Here is a 25819-nt window from a genome sequence, read left to right as displayed (position 1 = left end):
TTTTTTTGCCTAAAATGTAAATAGTTCCTAAGGTAAAATAAAATGGTAATGGTGCTGTTTTTTTCCCCCAAAAGCTTTCTGGCATCCAGTTATTGTAACAATAAATGAATTGTAACTATTTTTAATTCCTGAAAAGACAAGTTGGATGTCTAGGAAAGAGGTTTGATATTCCACTACTAGGCGAGAAGACACATTTAATTCACAATCTGAAGAAAACTCTTATTTCTATTTTGGGAAGTAAAACCTTTAAATTGCAATATAAAGCACTGGGCATGCTAGTCTCGTTTTGTGGATTTTCTACCTCTGTGTTTCAGAGTAGCATGCGCAGTGCTTTATACTGTGATCCTAATGGTTTGGCTTATTGAAGAAAAAAGGTAACTGCCCTCACATGGTGTTTTAAAGGTGGAAAATCACTTTTCCTGTGTTTGTTGTTGTTTTATTCTCACAACAAGCCCGCGGGGAGTGGATAAAGCTGCTATGACTCCTGGGGAAATCCAGCACCCTGGAATCTAAACGACTTGCCCAAGGGCACCCCTCCGCAGACAGTGCGAGGTGCACTCAGCTACTGTCGTTATTCTGTATTCTGTGTTGTTCTAAGCATTCTCTTCAGAAGTCACCTGGTCCCCAGGCTCCATAAACACGTAGGATGGGGGCCATGGGGGCCATGCCTCTGCCTCCCCATGTGTCCCCCTCAGTCTGGAGGGCTGGGGAGCAGCCCTGGGGCCCTACACTTGCAGTAAAATGGCAAACGGCAAAGCAGATGGTGACACCTAGACTTGAAGACACATGAGCTTGCAATAAACCATAGCAGAGAGCAGGTGAGGGGTGTTTGATAAATACGAGAATTTGTTTTCCAATGAATGGAACTTAAAGGCAACATGGTCCTGGTTCTAGAAAGGCACCCTGGATATTACTCAGCACAACCTCAGACCTTCTCATTGAAAGACACCAGGAAATCAAAGGGATTTCTAAACAGAAAAGTTCCAGGAAGAATGAAAATAATGTGTGACTCAGTTTCCCAGTAAGGGTTCCTGCAGCTTTACCAGGGAGGATGGCTAGAAAATCCACACCTAGGCGTGTGTGTGTGTGGGGGGCTAGTGGTCAGCTCAGGAACGGCCGCAGGGGCTAAGCTGGGGAAAGGGGAGCTCAGAGTGCCCCGAGCAGGGGGTGCGGCCACTGCAGGGTTTTAAGCAGGAGAGACTCAGGTGCTTGCTCTAGTTCCTGTTAGGAGACCCCCCACAGGCAGCTGGGTGGAGAGTACATCTGGAGGAACTCACATGTATGGTAGGAAGCTCGTTAACAAGTTCTGCAATAATCCAGAAGAACGAGTGAAGTCTCAAAATAAGGTTGCAGCTGTGAGTCTAAAAAGAAGGCGAGAACATCAACAAATACTGAGAGACCAGGCCACTAAATGAGAATTCACTGTTAAAATGAAATAAATTGGGGTGACATCGGTTAATAAGATTATCCAGGCTTCAGCATACAATTTGATGACACATCGTCTGTGTATCTCAGGGGAAGGCCAAAGGGGGTGAAATACATGGGGATGGAAGAAGATTTGACTTTCGGTGGTGGGCACAGCAAAAGAATGTATTTTTTTTTTTTTTTTTTTTTTTTTCATTTTTCTGAAGCTGGAAACAGGGAGAGACAGTCAGACAGACTCCCGCATGCGCCCGACCGGGATCCACCCGGTACGCCCACCAGGGGCGACGCTCTGCCCACCAGGGGGCAATGCTCTGCCCATCCTGGGCGTCGCCATATTGCGACCAGAGCCACTCTAGCGCCTGGGGCAGAGGCCAAGGAGCCATCCCCAGCGCCCGGGCCATCTTTGCTCCAATGGAGCCTCGGCTGCGGGAGGGGAAAAGAGAGACAGAGAGGAAAGTGCGGCGGAGGGGTGGAGAAGCAAATGGGCGCTTCTCCTGTGTGCCCTGGCCGGGAATCGAACCCGGGTCCTCCGCACGCTAGGCCGACGCTCTACCGCTGAGCCAACCGGCCAGGGCAAAAGAATGTATTTTTGAGATGCAGAATCTGCCTAAGTATTCCCACTTGTTCCTGAATGTCCTTCTTGCTTTTCCAACAGAGTGCCATCTGGCAGTCGGCACTTGGGTCCCGTGGGGTCTTAGACCACGCATTCGCGCTCCCTTGTTCCTTGAACTTGATCTGTTCTAACGGGATGGTGCAGCCCAGGGGTTACTGCACCCTGAACAGCTCTTCCTGTCTTGTGACAAGGTCTGAGGGAGGAGCTCCGGGGAGTTTTTGTTAACTGTCTTACCTCTTTCCTGGGTGCCAGGCCATCAGCTGTCACGGCTCATGATTCCCAGCCTGCCAACTACTGAAGAAGTCAGAGAGAAGACCGGGTCCCACCTGGCTTTGTGGGTTTGTGTGCAGGAGGGTCCGGTGAGGGGCCTGGCAGATCCACTCTTGTCTGCCTCTTCCTTCGAGTACCGATGCAGAAAGTCATCACTGCCCTATCTTATTCTCACAAGCAAAATGGGAGTCCTTTCACAAGCGCGTGAGGTTTTACGCATCCACATTTATTTCTGATACATTATCTGTTGTTTCCCAGACGAACAGCCAGGCGAGCTCTCCGAGGCTCAGTCACTCAGAGGCAGAAGGAGGAGACCCTGCCAAGTTGTCCAGAAAAGTAGCTTTATTATGAAGCTTGGGAAAAGTTTGATTCTAAGTTCTAATTTCAATATTTCAGTATTATTTTCCTTGGCTTTGGGTAAGGTGATGGCAGATGTGTTCTAAATTAGCTAAAAATCAAGTAACATGATTTTGAGAAAATATTTCCTTAAACCAAAGCATCATTTTGGGCGAGAAACATGCTGTGTCTCCCTTTGCCTCCTGATTCCTGAGCAATGTCACAACTACTAGATGAACGTGTTTGTCACTGTGGCATGTATCGAAACCAAGTGTGTCCGTGCCTTAGCCGGCAGACTCGTTTCAAGAATCCTAATCTGTACTTATCATCGATGGAAGGAGTTTGAACCAGTTGGATACATGTACTGAAATCATGAGACTTGAAACTGGAGAAATGAGAGAGCATTGAACCTCAGAACCCTTGATCCGTTGGCTGATATCATACATATTTTAAACAGAGCCAATTTGAAGTGTTAACATAAAAATCCAACAAGAGTCTAAAATAGAATTCAATTATTTTAGGCAGATGTTGTTCTTTGAATAAAGAACAAATAATTTAAAGCAAGATCTTATTTCATTTTCTTACCATCAACTCTCCTGGGTGTTTCCTGTTTGTTAAAAATTGTTGGTTCATGGACTAGTTATTGGTGGATGGGGGTGGAAGGGGGTGGGAGGGAGCTGTTTTGAAGCAATGCGGAACTAATCATGACAGCTAATTGACAAGAGGCCCTGACCAGGCCTGTCTGTCTGCGTGCATTAATTCTGCCCTGTCAATAGATTGAGCAGCACACACAGGCAGCTATGATGTGGCAAACCCACACGGGAGCGTCGAAATCCTGTCGGGCTGCCTGGGGGGGAGCTTTGGTGTGCTGGGAACAGAAACGGGTCTGCTGGGAACAAACAGGAAGATTGGTGGTTCTGCAGCCGGTGGGCCTAGGCTTGCCTTCAGAGGAGTAGAACGGGCTCATATCCACGCCAGTGGAGGAGCTAAGCCGGATGGCCCCCCAAACCGAGGAACGGGCTGCTGGTGGGTGGAGCTTCAGTGGGCCACGGATATGTCCAGCAGGGCGATGCTCGTAGGGAGCAGTTGCTGCTGTTGTCCTCAAGGTGTTTTGTTTGCTTGTTTAAGGTTTATTAATTTGAGAGAGATAGAGAGAAAGCGGGGGGGGGGGGGGGAGTGAGAAGCATCAACTCGTAGTAGTTGCTTCTCGTATGTGCTCTGACCCGGCAAGCCCGGATTTTGAACCGGCGACCTCAGCATTCCACATTCCAGGTCAATGCTTTACCCACTGCGTCAGCACCGGGCAGGCATCCTCACGGTGTTAGGAAGTCGGTTAACCTGGCGTTCTCTGCCTCCTGCCACACCTTCCTCCTGTGCCTCTGAACCAGCAGGCAGCGTGTGTTGAGGCAGAGGCGCCAGGAGGTTGGCGTTGCTGGTGCAGCCGGTGCCGGGAGCGCAGCGCCTGTCCCCACCGCCGCTGCGGCTGCTGCTCACGGAGAGGTCACTGGGGGTTGAAGGGACGAGGGAGCAAGGGACCTCGGGAAGAAATGGGAGGCCCAGTCCTCTGAGCACGTGTGCGGAGATCAACGCGTCCTCCTAAAACTAGCATTATTTAAGAAAATCGGGTACTAGAATGACATATAACCAAGATCTACTTTGTTCTTCACCAAGAGTGATGGAAGAAATGTAGACAGAAAGATAAGTTAGTTTTATTAAGTTAGTCTTATGAAGTCAAAAGCATAGAGCTGAAGGAGAGGAAACATAATCAACTAAATTTGGGGTTGGGGGGACCCTCACAGAAAGGTGTGGGGTGAACGCCTTCGGGGTGAGCTTGAGCCAGTGCGGATCTCTCTACAGACTTAGCTGGTTTTAATTAAGAATTCAGACTTTTTCTCTCCTCTCTCATTGGGCCGTAAGTAAATAGGCAAGAGTGATTTTTAGAGGTGACTGGACCTTGGTTCTAAGAGAATCAGGAGAAAGGGAGAGACAGGGAGAGGGAGGGAGAGAAATGATGGGAGGGCCTGGAGATGCAAGCCTGAGGAATCCTATAAACTACAGCGTGTTCAGTGCTTATTAACTGGACCACGGTGAGAAAAAAGAAAAAAAAAAAAAAAAGACTGGGCCAGCCCACGCATCCCAGGACCAACGGCCTCGCCTCAGGCCAGCAAGCACGTTTGTTCCTGTTTGTTTTTGTGAATGATGAGGATAGCGACAATGATTATCAGTATTACTAAGAAGGCCTCGCTCTCGTGAGCTCTGCACACCCTGGGTGCGTGAGGGATGGAGTAAGAACCCGTCCCTCCCTCGGCCCACAGAGGTGGCTGGTCCTGGGAACGAAAGCCCCTCGTGGACACGTGACGGTTCACATAAACACAGCGGGTTCCTGGGAGTGAGAGCCCCCCGTGGACACGTGACGGTTCACATAAACACAGCGGGTTCCTGGGAGTGAGAGCCCCCCGTGGACACGTGACGGTTCACATAAACACAGCAGGTTCCTGGGAGTGAGAGCCCCCCGTGGACACGTGACGGTTCACATAAACACAGCAGGTTCCTGGGAGTGAGAGCCCCTCGTGGACACGTGACGGTTCACATACACACAGCGGGTTCCAGGGAGTGAGAGCCCCCCGTGGACACGTGACGGTTCACATAAACACAGCGGGTTCCTGGGAGTGAGAGCCCCCCGTGGACACGTGACGGTTCACATAAACACAGCGGGTTCCTGGGAGTGAGAGCCCCTCGTGGACACGTGACGGTTCACATAAACACAGCGGGTTCCTGGGAGTGAGAGCCCCCCGTGGACACGTGACGGTTCACATAAACACAGCGGGTTCCAGGGAGTGAGAGCCCCCCGTGGACACGTGACGGTTCACATAAACACAGCGGGTTCCTGGGAATGAGAGCCCCCCGTGGACACGTGACGGTTCACATAAACACAGCGGGTTCCTGGGAGTGAGAGCCCCCCGTGGACACGTGACGGTTCACATAAACACAGCGGGTTCCTGGGAATGAGAGCCCCTCGTGGACACGTGACGGTTCACATAAACACAGCGGGTTCCTGGGAGTGAGAGCCCCCCGTGGACACGTGACGGTTCACATAAACACAGCGGGTTCCTGGGAGTGAGAGCCCCCTGTGGACACGTGACGGTTCACATAAACACAGCGGGTTCCAGGGAGTGAGAGCCCCTCGTGGACACGTGACGGTTCACATAGACACAGCGGGTTCCGGGGAATGAGAGCCCCTCGTGGACACGTGACGGTTCACATAAACACAGCGGGTTCCTGGGAGTGAGAGCCCCCCGTGGACACGTGACGGTTCACATAAACACAGCGGGTTCCTGGGAGTGAGAGCCCCCCGTGGACACGTGACGGTTCACATAAACACAGCGGGTTCCAGGGAGTGAGAGCCCCTCGTGGACACGTGACGGTTCACATAAACACAGCGGGTTCCAGGGAGTGAGAGCCCCTCGTGGACACGTGACGGTTCACATAGACACAGCGGGTTCCAGGGAGTGAGAGCCCCTCGTGGACACGTGACGGTTCACATAAACACAGCGGGTTCCAGGGAATGGAAGCCCCTCGTGGACACGTGACGGTTCACATAAACAGCGGGTTCCGGGGAATGAGAGCCCCTCGTGGACACGTGACGGTTCACATAAACACAGCGGGTTCCAGGGAGTGAGAGCCCCTCGTGGACACGTGACGGTTCACATAAACAGCGGGTTCCAGGCACAGGAGCAGCTTGCTCGTGCCACACGCGTTTAATGCCTGATGGAGGGAGGCCCATCCCAGCTCCCCGCCCTTTGGGAGACACGGGAAGTTATTTTCCTCCTGCTCTCTGCCCACTTCCTGTCCATGCACTTGCCCTCTTCAGTCCTACAAGCACACTGGGCAGGTTCTGTGGGCTGGCCGGGACCGTTAACCCCTCCTGATGCATCTTCACGGCAATTAATTACACTGATGCAACAGACAGATTCAGATATGATCTCCTTACAGTTTTAACCATTACCCTGCATTATTTCATCCTTTCTGTTTCTTGAGAAAAGGTGGCCGATTGCGTCCGGTGCCCGTTGGGAATTTAGAGCAGTATAGTATACACCAAAATGCCTTGTCTTATTCATAGAGTTTTGTTTTGCAAATTAAATCCTAATACTTATATGATGATGATGGCATCTGGGCATTCACTAGAAATCTAATAAAACTTCTTATCTCGTTTAATAAACGTAGCCCGGTCCAGTCCTAATTATCAAGATATAAAGCGTGCTACGAAGCTTTACGTGATAACAAATGTTGTTATTCAAATAGATTTGCATGCTTGGAATTGAAATGAGAGCCACCCTCTCCCCGGTTAGAACCCTACTCTGCCACCCAAAACTGCCTCTCATCTGAGCTGTGGCAAGCGCAGGCCTCGCCGTAGCAAACAGCTCGAACAGATGAAGATAATCATAGGGTTCTCCTAAATTAAATCCGTGAAGAGTGCAGGAATGTGAGTCACTATAAGTCTTTATTTGTCTCCATTGTTCAAATTCCATGAAACAGAACAGAAAGAAAGAACAGAAACAACCCACTGCTGTTTGAGTCTCCGGTCCCCGTGCTGCGCCTACAGCAGGGCTGTCAGCACTTGCTCCTGACATTGGGGGCGTCTGTGGGTTAGGAAGACGCTGGTAACTGGAAGTCCTGGAGGAGGAAGCACATTGTGTGACATTTAATGCATTCAGCGGGGTGGCACCCTCCATGAAGGGACTCTCCGTAAATAATGACAGCGATTGACCTCGTCCACAGTCAGCGGAGCTGCCGTGCGGCAGACCAGGACTTGTTCCACCGGCAACGACGCAGGCTTCTTAAGGAGACGTGATGATTCTCTCTTGCGATAATTATCTTGGGAAGGAACAGCGTTATCCCGTATTAGATCGTGAAATGCTCGCTTTTTACAATATGAAGCACACGTTAGTCCTGGAAGGAAATTTGTTTTGTGCCAAATTATGTTTTACAAGCCGCAGCGATAACCCAGTATTGGGGAGCAGCTCCGAGGCAGCTGAGATACGCAGTTTAAACAGCTGTTGGGTTTACCAGGCAGGGCCGGGTAATCAATACAGGCACAGATGCCTGTTGTGGGTAGTTGCTGACAGCAGCAGCCGCAGCCGCACCCTCATGTATTAAGCGTCTCTTCTGCTTGAAGTAGCATTAGATTTGGGCCCTCTAAAGTGGGGTGAATGTATGAGCCCAGCAATACGCCCCACTGTCTCTTCACTGACAAACGTCTCCATGGCGTCCTATAGTTTACAATGGGCTTTCTCATCAATTAGCTCACTCTTTGTTTTATGTAACCCGAGCCCTTATTACCCACATGTACAGATAAGAAAGTGAGGCATAAGGTTGTGAAATCAATTTGCCTAAACTCTACTTTAATTGTGTCTAGAACTTAGATCTTCTGATGCTCTGTGTGTTGGGGCACTCTCTCCTGATCGCATTTTTCTGAGCTATAGGAATCCAGCAGTACTCTATCATATTTATTGAGTATTAACTATGTGCCTAGTATTATGCTTATTATGCTAAGTAGTTTATCTCATCTAATCATCAGTGCTCTGAGGGAGGTACAATTGTATCCCCACATTACACATAAGAAACAGATGTTCTGGTTGAGTAACTTCCCCGTCATCGCACGGCAGGTAATGTCAGTTCGGTTTACAATTTAGTCCATCTGATTCCAAAGAATGAAGACATTATGTATTGTCTTAGCATCCTCATGGCACTGAAATCAGTACTTTGCATAATATTACGTTTAACTGTATTTAATTGAATCAGGTTAAGTACTGTTGTCCTAGCGTAGAGGAAGATCTTTAGAATGCTGTACAAGAGGAATGATGTGTTTGTGAATCAATTACCAGCATCATCTGGTTGGGGATTTACACCCCAGAAACCAGTCTGGGGGTTGGTGGCACATGGTCCTGTTGTCCAAGCTCATGGTCCTTCTTGCTATGGTGGAACGCTCCTCTACTCACACCTTAGGTCTCAGCCTAAACAAAAAGTCCTTCCAACAAGTGGTCGTGCCACTGAGTCATCTTTCTGAATCCGTGATCCTACATGCATCCCATCGATGTGTGTAAGTATCGTTCTACTTTATAGGTTTTAGTCAGTGGCGATATCAGTCAGGACAGATCCCCAAATGTCTTCTCTTGCTGCAATTGTCCACTCTCTCACCGATTCCAGCAACCCAACTCTGTCTCCTGCCTTTGGTTGGCTGGTTGGCTGGTTGGCTGGTTGGCTGGTTGGTTGGCTGGTTGGCTGGCTGGCTGGTTGGCTGGCTGGCTGGTTGGTTGGTTGGTTGGTTGGCTGGTTGGCTGGTTGGCTGGTTGGCTGGTTGGCTGGCTGGCTGGTTGGCTGGCTGGCTGGTTGGTTGGTTGGTTGGTTGGCTGGTTGGCTGGTTGGCTGGTTGGCTGGTTGGCTGGCTGGCTGGTTGGCTGGCTGGCTGGTTGGCTGGCTGGTTGGTTGGTTGGTTGGTTGGCTGGTTGGTTGGTTGGCTGGTTGGCTGGTTGGCTGGTTGGCTGGCTGGCTGGCTGGCTGGCTGGCTGGTTGGTTGGTTGGTTGGTTGGTTGGCTGGTTGGTTGGTTGGTTGGTTGGCTGGTTGGCTGGCTGGTTGGCTGGTTGGTTGGCTGGTTGGCTGGCTGGTTGGTTGGTTGGCTGGCTGGCTGGTTGGTTGGTTGGTTGGCTGGTTGGCTGGTTGGTTGGCTGGTTGGCTGGCTGGTTGGTTGGCTGGTTGGTTGGCTGGTTGGCTGGCTGGTTGGTTGGCTGGTTGGCTGGCTGGCTGGTTGGTTGGTTGGTTGGTTGGCTGGTTGGTTGGCTGGTTGGTTGGTTGGTTGGTTGGTTGGCTGGCTGGTTGGCTGGTTGGCTGGCTGGTTGGTTGGCTGGTTGGCTGGCTGGTTGGCTGGCTGGCTGGTTGGTTTCGAGCTGTGTGCCTCGTGTGGTCCTCGGGGCACTGGGCCTGGCTCTGCTCACGCGATTCCAGGAAAGTATGGCCAGCTCTCTCCAATGCTCCGTCTTCTCGCTGGCATCATGGGTTTGTTAGTTCTTACCTATGTTTCCTGGGGTCCCTCGGCGGCAGGCGGAGAGCTAAGCTGCTCAACCTGCCTGCTGGGACAGGCAGTCCTTCCGCGTGCCACATCTGGTTCCACTGCTGCCCAAACAGTCCTATTGAGTGTGATGCACATGTGTGTTTTCATTTAAAGTTGTTCATTGAAATTACAATAAACTTAAGAAAGATTTAAGTTTTCAAGCAACTAAATCAAACTGTAATGGGGAGATTACCACATGTAAGTGACCTATATATTTGGAGTGATATTCCAAAAGTCACATTAGGACATCTATGAATATGGTCCTGACCTACTGGACCCCCCAAAGGGTCCTGAGGACTCCCAGGGTCTATGGACCATACCTTGAAAATGTTTGGGGTACGTATTCATTTCACTGCCATTTTATAAGATAAGTAGACAGATTTTAGAGACAGCATTAGCAAGAACATTTCCATTACAATTGGTGCCCCAAGGACATGTTTGTTTGCTTTTGTTTTTACCACAGGGCCCGTCCTGCTGGGAGGATGTCTTAGTCCCGAACCGGATGAGTGGTGAATGCCAGTCTGTGAACTGCCCTGGCACAAGAGCGGTGAGTACCCGGTCAAACCCGTGCTTTCCGTGTTGGCGCCACCAGTGTTCACCAGGAAATTACAGGAGAGACGAAAATGCCGACTGACTTTTCTTCCATCTTATAATATTCATCAAAAGTGTGTATAACATTCGCCAAAACCTCCCCATCTCATTGCCTCCCAGTGCCCCTGTCCTAGAGACTTAACCACACTGGGTGACTATGTTCAAACAAGACAGTTTTAACTCCTCACACAGGGATGTTCAGGGGACGTGCACAACAGCGCAGAGCTGTTGGAAATGGCAAAGGCGTGGTGTTGATGGTTTTCCTGATGCTATGACATTTCATACCTTTGTTCCATGGTGTTGAAAACCACGTTCCGCCTGTACAGGTGGTGCCTGGGCTACAGGCAGTGCCCGGGCTACGGGCGAGATCGGTCCTGTAGGTCAGCTGAATCTGCACGTGGATTGAAACAGGTACATCTATCAGTGAAATGCAATTAAATGGATGTTTGTCTTAACATAGTATTTCTTTTCACCTTTCTGTACATATGGAAGTTAAACATTTTCAAATACAACCCTAACCAGTCTTGGGCGATGCAGAAGGTGACGGACTCGTTGGAGAGTTCGGGACTGGGGTTGAGAGTCAGGGTTTGATTCCGCGGCTGGGGTCCGTTTGTGGAAGTCGGCATCAGGGAGGATTGTACAGAGCTTTTCCTTTTCTCATCACAAACGGTCCTGTATCATCTCGGGCCTTCGGTAACTGCACGGGAAACTTTGGTGAACCTCTCTGTGTCGGGATCTTGCTCCTCTAACTTTGCCATTCCTGGTCCAGTGAGACAAAAAGCATCAGCTGACTCTTTTGTAGAAAATGTTTTCAGTTCTGGAGTTTCTAGGTCCCTGTTTTCTTCCCTAAATGCTGTCATCTGTCTCTAGGTCCATGAGGTCTTCACTGGCTACTTCTCTGCCACGGGAGTCGAGTAACTCTCTGATATCACTTTCACTGGTGTCCACCTGCAGTTACTACCAGTAGCCCCATGATGCTCTCTGTTCAGAAGTACGAGTGGTAGATAAGTCAGGTGGTTGTAACTTGGGGACGTACGGTATCTCATCCTGCGTCTCTTTTGGCAGTTTCTGACACAGTGGACTGTCACACAGGTGAGTGCAGGTGACCAGCTGTACAAGTGCCCTCCGCTGTCCTCTGCTGTCCCTTTAGTTTGCAAACAGATGCCCTGTGTTTCATAAAGAGCAGAGGTGTCTAGAGAGAGACCCTGATTACTGAAGTTATATTAAAATAATTTTATTCTTATGGTCATGTTTGTAATTTGGATATGGCTAAAACTTTTTTTACCTCAAAAATCCCTGGGCGCATCATGATCTGAGTGTTAATTTGTTCTGAGCTGTAAATACTGTGTCGGTGCCAACACAAATGTCATTGTTAGTTCACAAACTGTCACAGCCAGCTGGCAGCTAGTATCTCCTCCGAGGAGCAGAGACTATTGGTAGCAACAGGTGCGGCACCGGAGCCCGGATCATGAGACGAGCCCCCCGCCCTGCCTGCAGGTGGCTGCACACTCAGCACCACAGTGAGAGGGGCAACATGGCCACAGCCCTCCTCCACCCAGCGGGCTGGGGACCAGGAACAGGTTCTGGTCAATGCCAGACCTGCAGAGAAATAATGACTCCTTTGCGACTCACACCAGTTGAGCCTAAGACAGTCTTGTCAGTTTGCTGCTAGAAAGAAATTAAAGTGCATATATTTTAGAGGGGAGCATTCGTGAGTGTAATTATATTTATGTGACTGTGTACAAATGTTATATGTGTATATTGCAATGTACACAATATGTAGATATAATTACCTTTTATACTACTACTACTACTATTACTACTACTAATAGATCCATATCCTATGGCACGTGTAACACTATGGTCTCTGTATCCTCTTTACAGTAATAGGAGGTTCTCTGAAAATCTACTTCAGTCCCAGACAGTCTGCCCACCTCTCAAGCGCCCTGGTATTATATAATTGAAAGGAGTTGATCACACAGACTAGAGAATTTTCTATCTGTGAAATTTAACTTCAAGTCGGTCAGAGGGGGAGCTGTGTTGAGAGGGGTTGAAATCATGGCTGAACGTTGTTGCACATCCAGCTTACCTCAGACATCATACACGGGACTCCCCGTCAGTTAGGTTAGGGGGCAGCTCCGTGTCCGTCATACACGGGACTCCCCGTCAGTTAGGTTAGGGGGCAGCTCCATGTCCCTCATACACGGGACTCCACGTCGGTTAGGTTAGGGGGCAGCTCCGTGTCCGTCGACACACGGGACTCCACGTCAGTTAGGTTAGGGGGCAGCTCCGTGTCCGTCACACACGGGACTCCACGTCGGTTAGGTTAGGGGGCAGCTCCGTGTCCGTCACACACGGGACTCCACGTCGGTTAGGTTAGGGGGCAGCTCCGTGTCCGTCGTACACAGGACTCCACCTCGGTTAGGTTAGGGGCAGCTCCGTGTCCGTCGTACACGGGACTCCACGTCGGCTAGGTTAGGGGGCAGCTCCGTGTCCGTCACACACGGGACTCCACATCAGTTAGGTTAGGGGGCAGCTCCGTGTCCGTCACACACGGGACTCCACGTTGGTTAGGTTAGGGGGCAGCTCCGTGTCCGTCACACACGGGACTCCACGTCAGTTAGGTTAGGGGGCAGCTCCGTGTCCGTCACACACGGGACTCCACGTCGGTTAGGTTAGGGGGCAGCTCCGTGTCCGTCATACACGGGACTCCACGTCGGTTAGGTTAGGGGGCAGCTCCGTGTCCGTCATACACGGGACTCCACGTCGGTTAGGTTAGGGGGCAGCTCCGTGTCCGTCGACACACGGGACTCCACGTCAGTTAGGTTAGGGGGCAGCTCCGTGTCCGTCACACACGGGACTCCACGTCGGTTAGGTTAGGGGGCAGCTCCGTGTCCGTCACACACGGGACTCCACGTCGGCTAGGTTAGGGGGCAGCTCCGTGTCCGTCACACACGGGACTCCACGTCGGTTAGGTTAGGGGGCAGCTCCGTGTCCGTCACACACGGGACTCCACGTTGGTTAGGTTAGGGGGCAGCTCCGTGTCCGTCACACACGGGACTCCACGTCAGTTAGGTTAGGGGGCAGCTCCGTGTCCGTCACACACGGGACTCCACGTTGGTTAGGTTAGGGGGCAGCTCCGTGTCCGTCACACACGGGACTCCACGTCAGTTAGGTTAGGGGGCAGCTCCGTGTTCGACTGCTCGGTGCTCTGATACCCTCAAAAGTCCTTCCAGCTCCCTCCATATACAAATCTGGGTTAAATTACAAGCACATATATTTTATTAAATGGCTGTGCTGACAACAAGGTAAACAACCTCGTGTGGCTGCTCTCCCGGCCGTCCTGCTGCCGCAGCGGGCGAGAGTTCTTCTTTACTCTTCATGACTGAGTAGTATTCCACGGTGTAAATGTACCCTGGGGTGTTTACCAACTCACCAAGTGCAGTAAGCCAGAGAAAGACAAGGAGCATATGATGTCTCTCACATGTGGGATCAAATGAACACAATCAGCTGACAAGCAAAATAGAGACAGACTCAGACACAGAGAGCAGCCTGGCAGCTGTTGGGGGCGGAGAGCTGGGTGGGGGTAGAAAGCGTGAGTGAAAAAGAGGAAAAAACTCATGGACACGGACAGCAGAGTGGTGACTGTTGGGGAGGAGTGGAAGAGGGTGGAGGAGGGATAGATGGTGATGGAATGGACAGAAACTTGACCTGAGGGGGCTGGGCACATTATGGTGTACAGGGTGTGCTGTAGAATTGTGCCCCTGAGACCCGTCTAACTGTATTAACCAGCGTCATCCCAATAAATTCAGTGAAAAGGAAAAAAGGTTATATGCCAAAAGTTCAGGGAAGCTGGACTTCAGAGAGGAAATATTGTAAACAGTAGCCACTCACCACTGAGGCATTGAGCCTCAGATACCAGAGGTCACAGCGCAGTTTAGGGCCTCATCAAGGTGGGAAACAGAACCTTGGACGCCCACATAAAGCTAGCACCCTTATTGGATCCACTGGAGAGGAAGGTGCTCGGAGCTGTGGCCTGTTTTGCTTTTACTGTAGGTAGAGGTGAAATGTCACTCCTTCGAATTTGTAAGTAAGAACCCATCTTTACTGGAACTTGGAGCCAATCAGTGTTCACGTCTACTGCATGTCCCATGGGTCCTGAATCACGAATGGCGTTTAAAGTGGTGGAGCTAGGAAGTGGACTAAACTTACCGAGAAGTTCCCAGGAGGCTGGTGCTCTCAACTGGGTCCTCAGCTATCTCCCTCAAGTCATGTTTTGAGGAGCGTGATCTAACACTCAGAAAAAATCCCACGTGGAAACACGCTGTCATAAATGAGGGTGAGCAGGGATCAAACCTGGAAAGAATAGAGAAATTGAGGCTGTCAGGCAGAGAATACAAACATGCATACTGTGAATAAGAGATGAAACTGCATGTAAAAGTGATTTAAGAAACACTATCGGGAATATCCAGTACTATGAAACAATCAGACACACACAAACACACATGCACGCACACACAGACACAAGAACATCTATAAAATAACTGACACGAGACGGACTAAATGGGTTAAACAGCAGGTAAGGAAAGGTCAAAGAGAAATTGTAACTTACATCTGAAATTTCACCTGGTTAGATTACTCAAAACGCTACCAGAAAATATAATTGATTTGAAGTAAAATTAAAAATAGAGAAGCTTAACACCATGGAGGATAGAATAAGAAATTTCAAATATTGGATTTCTGGAAGAAAATAATAGAGAATGATGGAAAGAGAACATAGAAGTCGATCATGATTCAGGATGTTACACAGTTTCTAAGACTTTGGAAGCCAGGTGCATCCCAAGGAGTGAAGTGAAGGCTGTACTAACCCCATCAGAGTGAGGGAGCCCCTGTGACTGCCTCATCTCTCGGCTGCAGACCGTCCCCCCAGCCTGGGTGGGGACCGGGCTCCGAATTAACTCCGAATTCCCCCCAGGCTCTCTCTCTGGAGCCCTTCCACGTGGCAGGGTGCCTGCAAGGGAATGGAGGGGCACTCCTAGACTTCAGCCCCCCCCCCCGAGGAGGTGCCGCTGGCACTGAGCACTGTCCCCTGCAGTGGGCAGCCAGCTGGACACCCAGAATGAAGGAGGGCTTATAATAAAGCCTTGGTCACTGCCCGGAGCAGGGCAGATGGAGGCGAGGGGATTCGCGAGCCGATGGACATCACACCGCATCACATAGAAACTCAAAATCAGACTCATGTGACGAGGTCGATGCCGTACCCACTGCGCCACCACAGGGCGGGCCCTCCGTATTTTCTGTGGTATTATGTGTGTTTCCCAAGGAGGTGAGAAGAGAGGCGTTTAATCGTCCTTAAGGTTGCAGGGCAGTTTGAATGTTGGGCAGTACTTTGTACGCCACATAGTATATTCTCATAAAAACATTTAACTTCTATCACTTGGGTAAAATATCCACATACTTAAAATTCAAAAGAGCAGGGTTTTCCTAATGTATTCTTAATTAATATTTATGCACTTTCATAATCTGACTAGCTCATTTGAAATAGCAGTGCAGTTTAACCTTGGTTTTTAAGAGTACAAATATAAACTTGACCTTTACACAGAGGAATCTGAACCTAATTCAGTTTTACAGTAATCGGTGTCATCGCAGGAAGGAACATAGCATTCGTTCTGAAAGGCATCTTATTTTTTTTTTTTATTAATTTTCTAATCTGCTTGAGATTAAATGAGGGGGAAAACCAATTAGGATTTTCTCTGTTAGTGAAGTTAATTCACTTGTAGATATGACATAAGACTTTGGATTTTCTGTGTCAACCTTTCTTTTACATTTTAAAATAAAAATGTTAAGGTATCTCTATGATACCTTAAACAACAAAGATCTCTGTGTTTGTGCATGCGTTGAGGGATATATGTTTCTTTTTTTTTATTTGCATACACATGAGCTAAGGCAAACCGGAAGCCCTGTTCTAGGCGTCAGTCCCGAGTTCCCCGTCATAACCTGTAGAAGTGAATATCCCCAGTCATGGGCGTGCCCCTGTGAGGACCTGCTGCCAATGGAGAGTTTCTCAGCCCCCCCCCCCCCCGAGAGCCGGACTCCTCCCTCACACCTGACCATTGAACAGCAGAGTTTAGGATAAAGCAGGGGTCCCCAAACTTTTTACACAGGGGGCCAGTTCACTTTCCCTCAGACCGTTGGAGGGCCGGACTATAAAAAAAATCCCTATGCACACTGCACATACCTTATTTTAAAGTAAAAAAACAAAACGCTAACAAATACAATATTTAAAATAAAGAACAAGTAAATTTAAATCAACAAACTGACCAGTATTTCAATGGGAACTATGCTCCTTTCACTGACCACCAATGAAAGAGGTGCCCCTTCCGGAAGTGCAGCGGGGGCCAGATGAATGGCCTCAGGGGGCCGCATGCGGCCTGCGGGCCGTAGTTTGGGGACCCCTGGGATAAAGGGATATTTTCTTGTATAAAAGAGGAAAAAACTTAAAATTGAAGCATGCCTCCTTTAAGTCTGTTTGTGCTGCTGTAACAAAATACTACAAACCAGGTCGCACATAAGTGGCCAACCTTTCTTCTGCATAGTTCAGGAAATTGAGAAGGTCAGGATCAAAGCACCAGCCCCCTTCCTGGTCCTCAGAGGGCCACAGCACGGCCCGAGGACAGGAATCCTGTCCAGGAGGACGCCCTGGCTCTCAGGCCCCACCTCCAAACACCATCACAACCGGGGGGAGGTTTCAACACAGGAATGTGGAGGTGACGCAAGTGCGCCATTATCTTTATACTTGTAGGGGACGTGTTGGTTTTTCTACTGAACAGCCTGTAACACACGTTATATTTTGTTTTTGAGAAGTAATATTTACCTAAAGTGCCATGAGAAATAATGTAATATTTTCCTTTTTAGTTTATTTTATTTTGACAGGAGTTAAAGTCTTCCACGTAGAATTTTTTTTTCTTAGCAAAAACAGTCAAGAGGAACCTCTTAAAATAGCACAAAGATTTATTTCAAACAAAATTAGATACTAAAAACTACCCCCTGAACTCGAATGCAGAACAATTACTAAACTCAATGTAACCAATGGAGAGTTTTCATCTTACTCAACATGGAGCTTATTTCTCACATTTCCCCCTGGTTGGGCTCACGAGATGTCAGCTGGGACACTGGTGTGAACAAAAGTTAACATTCATAGTCTCGATCTCCGATCTCATCTTCTCGGGAGGTGCTGACTAAAATGAAATGAATAGCAAATAGGAACAATTTTTATTTATAAAGCATTTGCATATGTGATATCCACAGAGTTCCTTATTAATGTTTTAGTTTCAATGAAATTACTGTCCCCAAAGGGATCGGCGTGGTTTTTTTTTGGTTGTTTGCATTGTTACTTTAGACTTGTTGCTTGGAATCTCACAGGATGAGATTCAGGATTTCTCAGGATGGTTTTCTGGTGTAGACTCTAAGTTCTTATTTTATCCAGTATCTAATAACAATTAAAGGTTGCCTTTGTAATAAAAAAAACACACAACAAAAAACAAACCAAAAGAACAGTGGAAGATCTCAGGCTGACCAAGTTTCCATGAGCTGGTCACAGAACCGCTCTCTTACCCGCCAGACACAGAGGACACTGTGGGCTCAGGGCTCCTGTGCAGCTCAGCTCGTGCACACAACTCAGTGACCACCCCGGGCACAGGCCTCTCCCGACGTGTGTTTAAACAGTGCCAGCCCTGTGGCTTCCGGGAGCCCAGCTGAGCACTTCACGTGGAGGGTGGACAGTGGGAACAGCGTCAGAGGGGACAGGGCCTTCCTGTGTCCCTCTCGTCCTGGCTCTGATGTTTGGCCAAAGGGAAATGGCCTCCCTGTCCGTCCCACTGTTCCGCCCAGTCATATTTCCTTAATTCTGAGTAAAACGGAACTGTGAAAGCTTTGAAGTCAAGTTCAGGTTATGATCGAAGGGTACCTACCCGTGACAAAATGTCCTCTGTTGTCTGACATGCCATTTGGGTGACAAATTTGAAACTTCTTATAACATTTTTCAAAAACCGATGAAGTATTCGGACTCAAGGACAGTTCATTTCTAAACCACGTTCTTAGTACTTGATAACAAAAAGTGACATTTTTTTTCAAATGAAGTTACAAATTACAAGATAGATACTTTTTTTTATTACAGAATCAGCTAAAATTTTGCAAAGTTAAAACATTAAAAAAAGTCTACACATAAAAATAAATTAGTCTGCTATGAAAAAAAGGTGTCAATTTTCAAGAGTGCTGAAGACACTGAGGTAGAAAGGAGGAGCCCGGGGCAGCAGGAGGCACTAAAGCCTAGAGTCCTTCAAGGGGACTTGCTTTTCCTGGGACATGGCCCCTTTTATCCGGGCCCTTTACAACTCAGGGGGAAGTTGAACCATCAGCTCTCTTCTCCACGGCCTTGCTCAAGACTCTTGTGCGCCGTTCTAAGAATAAATCCATCTGCGAGGACGGGAGGTCAGGCACCGGCGCTCAGTGCCTGCGGAGCGAGCGCCCGCCCACGGGGAGAGCCAGCGCGCACACTCAGCCCCGCGCGAGTCACCCTGGTTCACTGTATGATGCCGTTTTTCAAACCAGTGTGCAGTTTCCCTCACCTGTTTTTTAAATACTGAAATTAATTCTTGCACCCTCAATTGCAGGAAACTCCTATTCTGCATGAATTGAAAGATTTTCTTTTCCACTTGCTGATCGGAGATTCACTGTGCTGTAATTTGTCTTTTGTGTACACACAGTAGAAGAAAATCATGCAGATTACCACAGCGCCGCTTAGATAGGAGCAATTTTAAACCTGTTTCTTATTCCCAGAGGCTTCAAAAATTACCTCTTAATTTTTTTTTTTTTTTTGTCTTTCCCTGGAATGGTTTCCAAAGCCAACTATGTCGGTAAGAGTCTGTATTGAAGGCTGTGTTTAGACTTTAGACAAGGGCCTCAGACAACAAAGGCCCAACAAAGGAATGCATCACGATGAGTCAGAAAGAGATGGGCTTCCAGACCTGAGGCTTTCGAGTAGGGAGAAGGTGTGTCAGACCAGGAGAACAGCAAAAGCGTAAACAACAATTTCAGAGAGATTCCTAAATGCAAGTCTGAGAACTGGAGCTAAGAAAGATTAAAGACAGCTGTAAACATCACCACCTGTGGCGTTGGGGTCGGTAGGTTGGACCTCATGGAAGTTCCAGAGGTTGGGGACCGGAGGTCACATGGTCATGGCCTCTGTCCCACACTCAGGAGGCTGATGGAGGTAGAAGAAGGGAGGAGGATTCGAGAGTAAGGGGGCAAGCCAGTGAGACCGGCTTCTCAGCCAGGAAACAGCCCTCTGACCCTTCAAGCAGGCGACTGGCGGTTCAAGAAGTCCCCCCGCCTTCGTGTCCCGGTGACGTCATGAGAAGCCACGTCTCTCTTTCCAGGTCAAGCCTGCTCTCCAAAAGTTATCAAGGGCCGAGAGGACACTTGTTTTTAAGCTATATGCCACAAGCCATGCCACAAGCCATGCCGAAAGCCAGTTTACCAAACTTGAGGTTTAGAATGGAAATGTAAACACGTGGAGGGTAAGTAAACACCGAGAGGAATTTCAGGCGCTATTGACCTGCATGTGGTGAAGCGGCTTCTTCCCCCGATGTTTCTCAGAAGACAGACGTAGTTTGGGATTCTCGGATGTGCGTTTCCGAAAGCAGGTGATTGTCATCCCCGTCAGTACTCAGAGTTCTGGGAAATAAACTCGGGTCTGACCATCCTACAGGACTGTGTTTGTGAAAAGACGAGGAACCCCTGCGTTCGAAGATTGGAAAGCAGAATCTGATTTTCAAAATCTGCGTCTTTCCATCGAAAGAAATAGTTATTTTTGTACCAGGAATTTATTTGTGGGTTTGCTCACTGGGCAGAAAACAAAGACCTCCCGCGCTGGGATGCTCGCTTACCAGCATCTGTCTGTTTCCAGTTGAAATAAGGATTGTGCAGCCCTCGTGGAATTGCGCCGTGTTTGTGAGGATTCAGGACTCAAAGCTTCCTGGGTTTCCAGAATGAAAGGTGTTCTGTCGAGATGACACATCTGACTTTATATAATATAAAATATCTGTATATTTCCACACCTTATTCAGAAGTACTTACACAGGTGTCTCCCCGTGTCTGTGGGGACTTGTACCAGGAGCCCCGTGGATGCGTGAAACCACAGTAATTACCAAACCCTAAGGATACTGTGTTGTTTTCCTCATACATACACACCTATGATAAAGTTTACTTTGTCAATTAGACACAAGAAGAGATTAACAACAATAACTAATAATTCAGTGCAACAATTATAATCTGTACTGAAAGTTATGTGAATGTGGTCTCTCGCCCTCTCTGGAAATATCTGATTGTACTGTCCTCACCCTTCTCAATTTTTCCGAATCACAGTTTCCCAGGTAGGAGAGTCATTCTCACTGTAGATCGTAGCAACTCAGCGTAGGGGCTTTTCTTCCTTACTGAGCTGAGGACTCGTACCTTTTCCTGGAAGGAAGCCCTCTGCAGCCTCTCTTTGGTGTGTCTGAATCACCAGCGTCGCTGCGCCTGGGACTTGGGGTCATCATGAAGTCAAACAAGGGCGACGTAGACACAAGCACTGCGACACCGTGACAGTTTGTGTGATGACCCAGATGCACGGGCAGGCAGCGTGTACAGCAGGGGTCCCCAAACTATGGCCCGCACGCCGCGTGCGGCCCCCTGAGGCCATTTATCCGGCCCCCGCTGCACTTCTGAAAGAAGCACCTCTTTCATTGGTGGTCATTGAGAGGAGCACATTGACCATCTCATTAGCCAAAAGCAAACCCATAGTTCCCATTGAAATACTGGTCAGTTTGTTGATTTAAATTTACTTGTTCTTTATTTTAAATATTGTATTTGTTCCCGTTTTGTTTTTTTACTTTAAAATAAGATATGTGCAGTGTGCATAGGGATTTGTTCATAGTTTTTTTTATAGTCTGGCCCTCCAATGGTCTGAGGGACAGTGAACTGGCCCCCTGTGTAAAAAGTTTGGGGACCCCTGGTGTACAGGGTGCAGACGGAGGACAAAGGGGTGATTCAGGTCAGTGGGAGGGGGCGGGAATGGAGCAGAAAAGCAGAGGATTCTGTCATGCTACTCAGAATGGCTTACAATTTAAAACCCAAGAATTGCTTATTTGTGGAATTTTCCATCTGACATTTTCAACCGCGGTTGACCTCGGGTCACTGGAACCACAGAAACAAGACCGTAGGGAAGGGGGAACTGCTGTATCTTCCTGGATCCCAGAATCCTCTTTTCTCCTCAGGGTTATCTAATTTATTAACATCTCACCTGGACCGTTTCCATGGACGGTTTCAATCAAGCAAAGAACCACTTCTCCGTGTGCTCCTACCATTTCATTAAAATTTATGCTGATGTTCATAAGAATTATAAATGTCATTAAGTGACTCAGGTTGAGCAGGTAAAACACTCTCATCACTTAGCACAATGTCCAACCCATAAAGACCCTTTAGAGCACCCGTTCTAATTTAATGTTTCATAGCGAGCAATATCAGTTATTACAGGGGCACGCATTTAGACTTGGACATTTTCTTGATTGAACAATGAAATCTTTTAAATACGCTCACTCCGAGGACCCGGTTGAGCCGTGCACTTCAGAGCTGAGGTTACAGCAAATGTAAGTGGATAGGAATGCTCAGTGTCATTACGGCTCCGTGGTGACGGGAAATGGCTCTGAGAACAAAGCCACTACAATTAGAAAGGCGGAGGCACGTATTGTCAGGGGGACTTCTCCAGGGACAGCTGAGGCTTCCTTCTGGGGAGTAATCAGTCAACCACACTTTATACAGAAGCAGCCACTATAGATAGAATGGTGTCCCTCAGCCACAGTTAGGGGACTACATGAACTCCGTGGCCATCAGATCCCAGGAGAGCCATTCATAGAGAGGTCACCCAGCCGAGAAGGTTAGCTTTGTCACTACAGAGTGACCATTATTACTACAACAAGCTAACATTTATTCAACGGAGGCTGGTTATTATGCCCTATATAAAGCATCCTTTTTAAAAAGAAATTATGGCATAACACGAGATTGAGGACTAGGATTTAGTCTGAGTTTTCCACATTTTCTTTCCAACTGTCACAGCTGGTGCAGTTCTGAAGGATTCTCTTTGAGACTTCACAGGTGGTCCTCCAAAACACATAATTACACTAAAAAAAATAAAAATAACAACCCAAACCCTTATAGTGGTGACAGCCAATCTCTATTTGGAAGAAGAGAGGGAGTTGAAGGAGGTGGGGGGTGGGGGGGAGAATTAATTAAGGCTAGCTGAATGAATAGGAATCCATTACTCATCTCGATCGGATGTTGCTTTGTGACTTAAAGACCTGACAGCAAGAAAGTCCTCCAGCTAATAGGAATTGCATGGGTCTGGCCAGATGCATTTTCAGGTTTGGTAACTATATCTTTGTGTGTGTGTGTGTGACAGAGACAGAGAGAGGGGCAGTTAGGGACAGACAGACAGGAAGGGAGAGAGACGAGAAGTTCTTTGTTGCGGCTCCTTTGTTGCTCATTGATTGCTTTGTCTCTCTCTGTCTCCTTGTCACTCTCTTTCTCTCTGACAGTCCCCAGCTATCTTGACCTTGACCAGAATGGCCAGGCTGGGCACCCTGTGTGGTTATTTTAGAGTGCGTCTGCACCTGCTCTGACACTCCTCTCATCAGAGCGGGGGTCGAGCTCTGCCCCCCTGACCCTGGGCTGGGACTAGAAGCGTGTCACTCCCGAGGCCGGGCCCCAGACGGCAGGGCAGCATCTGTCTGGCTTTCTCTGTGGGGACATACACATCAGGAGCCTTCGGCCAACGTGGTGGACAATGCCTGGATTCCCTAAAGCCACCATGCTGAGGGGCCCGATGGCAAGGCCACAGGGACACAGAGGGAGGGACTAAGGAGCCCACGTGTCCCAGCAGCGCCCAGGTCGGCCTTCCTGCCGTCACCTGCCGCCACCTGCCGCCCCCTGTCGTCACCTGCCGTCACCTGCCGTCCCCTGCCGCCCCCTGCCGTCCCCTGCCGCCCCCTGCCGCCCCCTGCCGCCACCTGCCGCCACCTGCCGTCACCTGCCGCCACCTGCCGTCACCTGCCGCCCCCTGCCGCCACCTGCCGCCACCTGCCGTCACCTTCCGCCCCCTGCCGCCACCTGCCGTCACCTGCCGCCACCTGCCGTCACCTGCCGCCACCTGCCGCCCCCTGCCGTCACCTGCCGCCCCCTGCCGTCACCTGCCGCCACCTGCCGCCCCCTGCCGTCACCTGCCGTCACCTGCCGCCACCTGCCGCCCCCGCTTGCAGCTCTGCCCGCCCCGCCCGCGGCTGCCAGGGGGCCAGAGCTGGGCGGTCTCCACGGGACTCCGCCCACACCGCAGGGTTACGAGTAACAGAGATGGAAGAAGAGAAGCCATGAACACTCGGGTGCTTTGTGACACAGCAGTAGGTAACGGGAGCACAGTGGGTCGTGTCCTGCGTGCTCATGTAATTATACGGAGAGAGCACTACGCTCTCTCTGCTCTCTGGGTGTGTGAGCGTGCCCCTGGGTTTTGAAAAGGGGGCTCAAATGACAAATCAGACAACGGTTTGATGGTGAAGGTGTCAAAGTAGAATTATACAGACTTGAGAGAGAGTTCATTGATGCTGGGCTAGAATAATTTTTATACTTGAAGTACGTCTTTACCAGTTTTAAGGAACGGGAAGAAGGGGTTAATATGGGATAAACATTCACAAGCATCTCCAGTCAACTCTGTCATTCTGTACAGGTGCCCAATTCGCCACCCGTGCCTGGGGCATTACAATGCAGATGTCTGTCTGTCTGTCCGATGTAATCCTGCCACGACCCCTGAGGTGACGCCCCGGTCCCTCAGGTTTCTGTGCGTATCTCCCAAGTCACCATGAACAGCACACTCACCAACGCTGTGACCCGGAGGCTCACTTTCACCGCAGTCACACTTTGACAGAGGCCTGAACTCAGTGTGTGGCCTGGCAGACAGCTCCGTCCAGGACGCGGGATTGGAATTCTTGTTCTGATCCTTGCAGGCTGGTGGCCTTGGACAGAATCTCTGCACCCCTGTCACTTTCCTCGTTGGGGACATGGATGCTGATTGTTTCCATACCCAGCTGCTGGGAGGATGGAATCTGATGGAGGGTGTAAGTACTCGCCTCGGAGCCTCTCACTGTAAACAAGCGATAAACTGAAGTCATCATCACCACCACCCCCCCGTTACTGCGCCGTGCTAACTTGGATGGGACTTGATCTCAGCGCACTTGACTGGCTTTTCTCTAACTTTCCGCACCTGGATTGGCAGCAGTTTAGCACGATGGATGCTGTGCAGCCGATTGCGGTTTCTACAAATAACATCAAGTATCCAAACTGACAGAGTTGCTCTGATAATAACTTCGTACCAAACTGTAACATCTGTAGTCCCTGTAATAAAAATGTACTCGATTTGCACATTATCTAATAGGTGACTGTGGCTTAGATAGGCGTCGATAAACTTCTCAATAGCAGATCTGAAAGGAAAAATATAACTGTTATAATGACTGGGAAAAAGTGTTCTTGGTTGCTATTATTCTGAGAGCCATGTGGCAACATGGTTATTATCATAATGTCACACATGTTTAAATGTCATGCTAGAAGTCCAATTTAAAGTTATGATACCTCGTTTTCATTGACTTTGTTATTTTTAAAGTATATATGGTTTTCTCTGATTATAAGAACATAATGCCTGACCAGGCAGTGGTGCAGTGGATAGAGCATTGGACTGGGATGTGGAGGACCTAGGTTCGAGACCCCGAGGTCACCAGCTTGAGTGCAGGCTCATCTGGCTTGAGCAAGAAAGCTCACCAGCTTGGACCCAAGGTCACTGGCTCAAGCAAGACGTTACTCGGTCTGATGAAGGCCCGCGGTCAAGGCACATATGAGAAAGCAATCAATGAACAACTAAGGTGTCGCAACAAAAAAACAGATGATTGATGCTTCTCATCTCTCTCTGTTCCCATCTGTCTGTCCCTCTCTCTGACTCTCTCTCTCTGTCCCTGTAAAAAAAAAAAAAAAAAAAAAAAAAGAACATAATGTTGGCTGTAAAAAATTAGCCAGCATTCTTTCACATAAAGAAAAGGCTAAGACATGTTTGATCAAAGCACATGGAGAAAATTCTTAATATTGTGGACCGTCTTCTAGACTCTTCTAAAAGTGTGTATGTGTATGCTCACATGTGTGTACAGACACACACATTTCAATGCAATCATCTCTCTATATTATTTTGTAACTTGTATCTTTGCTTCATACATTGTACTCACTTGGTCTAACAATTGGTAAAGGTCTCTATGATCAATGTCAGTGACGGATACTATTGTATTCTGCTTAAGCTTCTAAATTGATGAGCATTTAAGCTACTCCACATTTGACTGCAAAAGCAGCA

The 25819-nt window shown here is 48.8% G+C and overlaps 1 protein-coding gene across 2 annotated transcripts in view; it reads left to right on the top strand.

Annotated features, from left to right (window-relative positions):
• Positions 1 to 25819, top strand: part of PRKN (parkin RBR E3 ubiquitin protein ligase) — a 1041656-nt gene that overhangs the window by 501472 nt on the left and 514365 nt on the right. For both annotated transcript variants that reach the window (XM_066248240.1, XM_066248238.1), the window contains exon 5: positions 10217 to 10300. In XM_066248240.1, coding sequence (XP_066104337.1) covers positions 10217 to 10300 — 84 coding nt within the window. The remainder of the gene's footprint in view (positions 1 to 10216; positions 10301 to 25819) is intronic.

The sequence above is a fragment of the Saccopteryx bilineata genome, chromosome 12, assembly GCF_036850765.1.
Source record: "Saccopteryx bilineata isolate mSacBil1 chromosome 12, mSacBil1_pri_phased_curated, whole genome shotgun sequence".
Classification (NCBI taxonomy): Eukaryota; Metazoa; Chordata; class Mammalia; order Chiroptera; family Emballonuridae; genus Saccopteryx; species Saccopteryx bilineata.
Note: the sequence above shows the minus strand (reverse complement) of the source record. Positions and strands in the feature narration are given on the sequence as shown.